Raw genomic sequence first — 6,615 nt, 5'->3', positions numbered from 1 at the left:
GGGACAGATGTAGCATTCTCTATACTTCCTAGATGTTGACTTCTTCTGTTCCTTATATGTTTGGGACCGATGTTGCACTCTCTATACTTCCTAGATGTTGACTTCTTCTGTTCCTTATATCTTTGGGACCGATGTAGCATTCTTCTATACTTCCTAGTATTTGACTTCTCTGTTTCTTATATCTTTGGGACCGTGTGCATTCTCTATACTTCCAGATGTTGACTTCTATGTTCCTTATATCTTTGGGACAGATGTAGCTTCTCTATACTTCCTAGTGTTGACTTCTTGTTCCTTATATCTTTGGGACCGATGTAGCATTCTCTATACTTCCTAGATGTTACTTTTTTCCTTATATTCTTTGGGACGTGTGCAATCTCTATACTTCCTAGATGTTTTCTTATGTTCCTTATATCTTTGGGACCGATGTTGCATTCTCTATACTTCCTAGATGTTGACTTCTTATGTTCCTTATATCTTTGGGACCGATGTAGCATTCTCTATACTTCCTAGATGTTGACTTCTGTGCTTGCATTTCATGTCTGTGTGTTCTTGTTTCCCCGTTAGTGTGCGGCTCCCTATATGAGCTGATAACTGGTTTGCCGGAGTCAGAGATGCCGTACCACGTCTACACAGACCAGCGCTTCGGCCTGGTGCTGCTCTGCATCCTCCTCATCCTGCCGCTGTCCATCTCCAGAGAGATCAGCTTTCAGAAATACACCAGGTCAGCTGTCCCATGGTCCATGTGGGGGTGCTGGCGTTTGTCACTTCCAAATTTGTCCACACACATATGGTTTAGAAATAAGACATAATACCCATAATACCGGACGGATTACTGTCCGTTTTGTCATTTTGGATTTTAAGTTATTATATAATTTTTCTGACTTTAAGTCAAATTTAATTGTAGTTTTAGTGTGGGTTTGAAAAAAAAGCTGCTTTTTAAAAATGTTATTCAGGGTTTCAAAACCAAAATTTAAGGCCTCAAATTTGCCGAAGTATTATGTTCTAGATCTTAAATGATCTTATACAGGCTGTGCTATCTATAATGCTCTGTTTTTTTAATTCTGTGGGGTTGTAGTTCTTTTTGGTCCAAATATACTGACATTACGCCCAGGGTGCAAACTACAGGGAGCTTATTAAGATATGGGTTCCCCTGAAAATGTGATTCATGAAATTTTTTATTTGGGGGGAGGGGCTCTAAAAATATTGTCATTTTGAGGTGCATTCTCAGTTTTGTGTATATGTTAATTGTGGATTTTTATGTGTCAAATTGCAAAAATATCATTCATTCATTGTAAACGTAGGGGATTTAAACCTAATTCACTTCAATCAAGATACATGTGATTCTTGTCATGAGCACACCTCCCACCGGGGTTACAACGCAAGTAGAAATAATGTCCTCTCTGTCTGAAGATGGTGGTGGTAACAGCTCGTCAGAGGCCCCCCATTTGAATTTAGGACTTAGTCGATGTTGTGATACAGGTCTAAAATTTCATTAGTTATGGTCTAAAAAAGGCCTTTAGAAGTCTTAAATTTGACTTGGTGAAACCTGCTGAAACTTTGTCATTAGGGCCGAGCAGCGACCCTGTTGTTTTTGCCAGTATTATTATTATTCTTCAGCCGTACCGGTATTGAACGTTTTTGAACGATACCCAGCCCAAGTGTTGAGTTTTCAGTAATCCAGCCATCCATTGCACTTTTCCCAAATGTCTCGGTGTTTGTCTTCATTCTGTCTGAACCAAGTGCTTTGTCTCTGTCCCCTCACAGTGTTCTAGGCACTCTGGCTGCAGCCTACCTGACCATCGCCATCATCATCAAATACCACACCACGCCTTCTGTTCTGGTTCACATCACCCCGCTCACTAGTGGGTAAGTGTGTGTGTGTGTGTGTGTGTGTGTGTGTGTGTGTGTGTGTGTGTGTGTGTGTGTGTGTGTGTGTGTGTGTGTGTGTGTGTGTGTCTCTAGATAACAAATGTGTCTGGTTGCAGACACATTCAATGCTGTAGCTAACTCGTTGGTTTTTTTAAGAACTGGAGTCCTCCTGTTTTTTTCATAACAAGCTACACGTATTCACTTTCTTGTAGAGAATTAAATAAAAGTGTCTATTTCTTTTTTTTTGTCCTTTTTTAAAAATGAAGCTTCGCCCTGCTACCTGCATACAGACTGGTAGCAGGGGGAACTAAACTACAAATTGTTGTTTTTACACTTGTTTGGATTAAACAACTTGAGATATAACATGTAAATTAGTGCTGGTGGGTGGGTTTTGCGTCAGATGTGTTTTTTGTTTTTTTTACACAGAACGATCTGAAAAGTTGTTCCTGGAAACTGTTTGGAAAAGGGTAGACACTTTCAAAAAATATTTGGCAGGTGACTGGATGAACCATCTGTCCATCACGGGCTAGTCATGCATAGAGCGCAACAGCCGGTTCCGGAAGTAAAAATTTCTTCTTTAACAATTGGAGTACAAGCCATAAAATCATAAACGTTGATGGTTAAACCAGCTATGACAGGACTAAGCAATTATATATGCAAATATAGATGCCAAAAGTTCATGGGGCACCAACCTTGTTTTGAGATAAATGTCCCGGATAAGTACTTCATTACCCACAATCCTGATCAATCCCACAGTGATGCCTTGGATTGGTGGAACTCGTGTCATGTGACTGTTTGGTTAAACCCTGTGAAAGTCCGTTAGAGTCTTTGCTGCTGTAGTATCACTGTCTACTGTACTATCTTTAATAAAAAGAAGAAAAAAAAACTGTGTTGCATTTCTGCACGGTAGACTTATCAGTGCAATCATGATCTCCTTGGCTACCATGATGGCTTTTTACAAGGACGAGAACAAGAGTGTCCAAAGGGGTGAAAACCACTTTCAATCGGGTCACGTTATTAAATGTAGTGTGTCCGAGGGTCAGCTTATGGGTTTTGTAAGGGCCAGCATGTGGGACAAGCGTTGGTTAACATTATCTGTTCACTTTAGCTAGGCTAATACAGGCTCATACTGTATGAGTCATATCAATTTCTTTCTTTCTTAAGTATTCATGAAAAAACTGCTATTAGCTGTACATGCACTTTATAAAAATCCCTATGTTTGGAGGAAAAGGTGCCTAAGTTTGTTGTCGGTTTGGAAGTTCAAGAGACTCTTTTGCGATTGTGTCTTTTCAACTAAAATATTCAGTGGTGCGCGGTGGTTTATGGGATGAGTAGTTCCTTCGCTCAGAAATGAAAAATACGTATATGTATGTATTTTTGGGGATTTACTGTTTATTTTTTATTCAAAATGATGTGTTGTATGCTTATGAGTCACGGCGTAGCTGGTTAGCCTAAGGCCTGGTCTAAAACTCTTTATAGACAGATTTTTCCAGACATCAATGGGAGAAATGAATGGGAAATTAACTTCTGGAACCCAAGGTCTCTCGGAGGAGTGGCAGGACTGTTGAGCTCTATTGCTAGACCATAGGCCCCACGGCGTTGTGGAGTAAGGTCTGGCTGCACCACACATACTGTACATTCTAATATAGGACAAAAAAACTCTGGGTTGTTTGCATTTCTTTAAACCAATCACAATCGTCTGGGTTGGCGTTAAACTCCGGACGCATGGATGGTGGCTCTGTTTTGGTGGAACATTTCAACCTCGCAAATAAAACGCCACATACAAAATGAATTGAAGTTAACTGTTCACACAATACAGTAACGTGAACTATTTAAATTAGCTGGATGCATGGTTACATGTGATATGCTCTTACCAGTGTATAGCTGTGTGTACTTCGTCCACAGAGATCCTACCAATCAGTCTAAAAACGTGCCAGTTAGAGAGTAAAGGCTGTAAACATATTCTTTGTAAATCTTACCCAACAGAACCAAGCACAATCTTTTTCTACACTTGCCATTTTCCGCATGTAGCTTGCTAGCTGGAAAAGTTGTTTTGAGAATGGCAACATAGAGAGCGGGAGCAGAGGAACAACCGGGGCCTGGGCCAGGAATCAGTCTTAAAAGAGTGAAAACATCTTTTCCATTGAGAAAAGCCTTTGATGTCAGTCTTTGCTCTTCTTTCAATGAAGAAATACTCTTCAGTTGTGATAGATCTGATGCTGTTGCAGCATCTTATCTCTTCAAGAGCAGCCATTGTTGTTTTGAACAAACAACTTACCAGCCTGTATTTACTGTTTCTGCATGACTAAAGCAAGGTGTATAGTTTGCCTTCAAACCTGAGTAGTTTGGGTGAAAATGAAGGATAGAAACTAGAAAAAAACTAGAATACAGTTAGTTTTGATGTCTTTTAAAAAGTAAAGTTTTTTACTTGAGGCTGTCTTGTCTATGCCATAAATATACTTAATGCCTACAGCAAGTTCATATAGTGAGGTTGCTTCCAGGAAATATAACTGTCACGCATCTCATCCATAAATCTGCTTGAATCCAGGCCACAATGACAGAAAAGTAGATGAAAAGCGTTCTGCTCGCTCCTCTTCTTAAGCTCTGTGTCACTGTTACGGCGCTCTGTCTGGCTCACTGACTTACCTGGGCTGCTCTTGGCAGCCATGCGCCTGTGATTGACGGATGAACTCTGTGGTCAACTGTCTCTAAATGCCATGGCATTATGAATAATAACTTATATCTTATTTTTCACATTGTCGTGGTATTTGTAAATTCCAGACAAATGACTGGCATCTCCTGTCTGTTTGCAGGATCAGCTCCTGGGCCTCCATGTTCAGCGTCATCCCCACCATCTGCTTTGGTTTCCAAGTGAGTGGAACAACCTTAAATGTATTCATGTAAGAGCCTTTGAGACTGAGTTAACATGTGTTTGGAACATCAGGCTGTGGTAAGGCTGCAAGCCACTGAGTGTTTAGCTGTGTGGGAAGGTTTATGTATGTATGCGTCCATGCTTCAGCTATGGTGGCCAAATAGCAAATACATGGATGTGACTACATTATAATATGATTACCCAACAAGCTATGAAGTGTGAAATCTCCATGTCCATTTGACCCTAAAGGGAGGATTCACCTAAATTACAGAAAACATATTTAGATATTTATTTGGGGTTTTACAATATTTTTCCACGTCTGTCTCTGACAACTCCGCTTAAAACACTGGAGGTAAATGGAATATAGTTTGTGCTGATCAAAACAATGACAACTTGCATATCAAAAATAAAAAACAAGGCGTCTGTGCTGCACATGCCACGTTAGTAATGGACTGTATTTATAGAGCTTTTCTAGCCTTAACGACTACTCAAAGCACTTTTACCAAATTACAGTACAGCACCCATTCACCATTCACACACTGTGACTTTGACTTACAACTGACTTACAACTGTATTTAGTCCACTTCTTAAAAAAAAAATACTGAGCTATATATTGTGTATTGGCATTACTGAGAAAATACAGAGAAATGACTTTTGTTTCATATCGCGTTTTTTTTATTTTATTGAATGTTGCTGTGAGCACCACAAACACAATTCCATTCACCTCCATTGTGCTGGCTTGGAGGCAAACATTTCATAGAAAACCTGGACAAATACCATAACTCCAAACCATGGCGTGGCACTACTAGAGGTAAATGAGTGCTTTAGCATATTTCTATGTTGTGACAAGGACATATATTGAAGGGATACTATAGTGGACTTCCTTAGGAGGGTGTGTTTTAGTGGAGTGAAGGTCAGCAGCCTGGGGCCACTGTGCTCCGCGGGATCCCTGCTGAACAGTGAGCCTTTCCTATTTAATAGCAGAGTAGAGTGTGGGGGGAAAAGATCATTTTGTCAATCTAAAGCAACCCGGCTGTGTGTGTAACTTCTCAAGTTTCCAAGGTTACTCCTGAGGGATGCTGGTAGGATCTAATAAAAGTAAGGGGAAAGTACAAATTGACAGACGCATGTCCTCTCAAAAAAACACACACACACACACACACACACACACACACACACACACAGAGACACGCTCCTTCAGGGTGAGTGATTGCACTGCAACGGGTTGAAAAGAAAGCTGATGAGATCCTGAGAAGAGTGGAAGAGGGGAAGGCAGGAAATGGGAAGTGAGATTTAAAAACCTGGGCAATGGCAGCTGGGATCAAGTGGGGACGAGAGTCTGTATCCTGACCTCTGTGATGGTTTAACTCACCCCATTGTGCCGCTTGCAGCTCCTATCCTTCATTTAAAGCCCTTTCTCATCTCAGTTCATCCCACCGGCAGAAAGAGAGAGAGAGAGAGATCAGAGATAATAAGAACCGCTGAAATCCTCACCCTGCACTCTGAGCTCCAACAGATGAGAAAAAAATCCAAGTTTGGCAACTAAAGAGGCTCCCAATCCGCCTGACCAACAGCTAGTCCCCGCCATCCCTGGCGTTTATTCCAACCAAACACGCCAACAGTTGACCTTACCCTTAATCACCTCGTCTGTGTGTTTGTTCCAGTGCCACGAGGCGTCCATCGCCATCTACAGCAGCATGGAGAACCAGCGGCTCTCTCATTGGGTCTTCATCTCCGTGGTCTCCATGATCATCTGTCTCATCATCTATTCCCTTACAGGTCAGACAAGCTCCCAGTACAACATCAGCAGTAAGGTTGGGCATCGTTTGGATTTTAACAAAGTAGAAACTGGTCACACGCTGCTTATTATTATT

The 6,615-nt window shown here is 41.1% G+C and overlaps 1 protein-coding gene and 1 long non-coding RNA gene across 2 annotated transcripts in view; one reads left to right on the top strand and one right to left on the bottom strand.

The window, feature by feature from the left end:
- slc38a8a (solute carrier family 38 member 8a) overlaps positions 1-6,615 on the top strand; it is a 20,511-nt gene that overhangs the window by 9,373 nt on the left and 4,523 nt on the right. The window contains exons 3-6 of the mRNA XM_032524150.1: positions 565-721; positions 1,765-1,866; positions 4,683-4,740; positions 6,406-6,520. Coding sequence (XP_032380041.1) covers positions 565-721; positions 1,765-1,866; positions 4,683-4,740; positions 6,406-6,520 — 432 coding nt within the window. The remainder of the gene's footprint in view (positions 1-564; positions 722-1,764; positions 1,867-4,682; positions 4,741-6,405; positions 6,521-6,615) is intronic.
- Positions 1-6,615, bottom strand: part of LOC116694466 (uncharacterized) — a 26,372-nt gene that overhangs the window by 18,791 nt on the left and 966 nt on the right. The window lies entirely within an intron of this gene.

This window comes from Etheostoma spectabile, chromosome 8 (assembly GCF_008692095.1).
Source record: "Etheostoma spectabile isolate EspeVRDwgs_2016 chromosome 8, UIUC_Espe_1.0, whole genome shotgun sequence".
Classification (NCBI taxonomy): Eukaryota; Metazoa; Chordata; class Actinopteri; order Perciformes; family Percidae; genus Etheostoma; species Etheostoma spectabile.
This window is presented reverse-complemented; position numbering and strand designations above follow the sequence as displayed.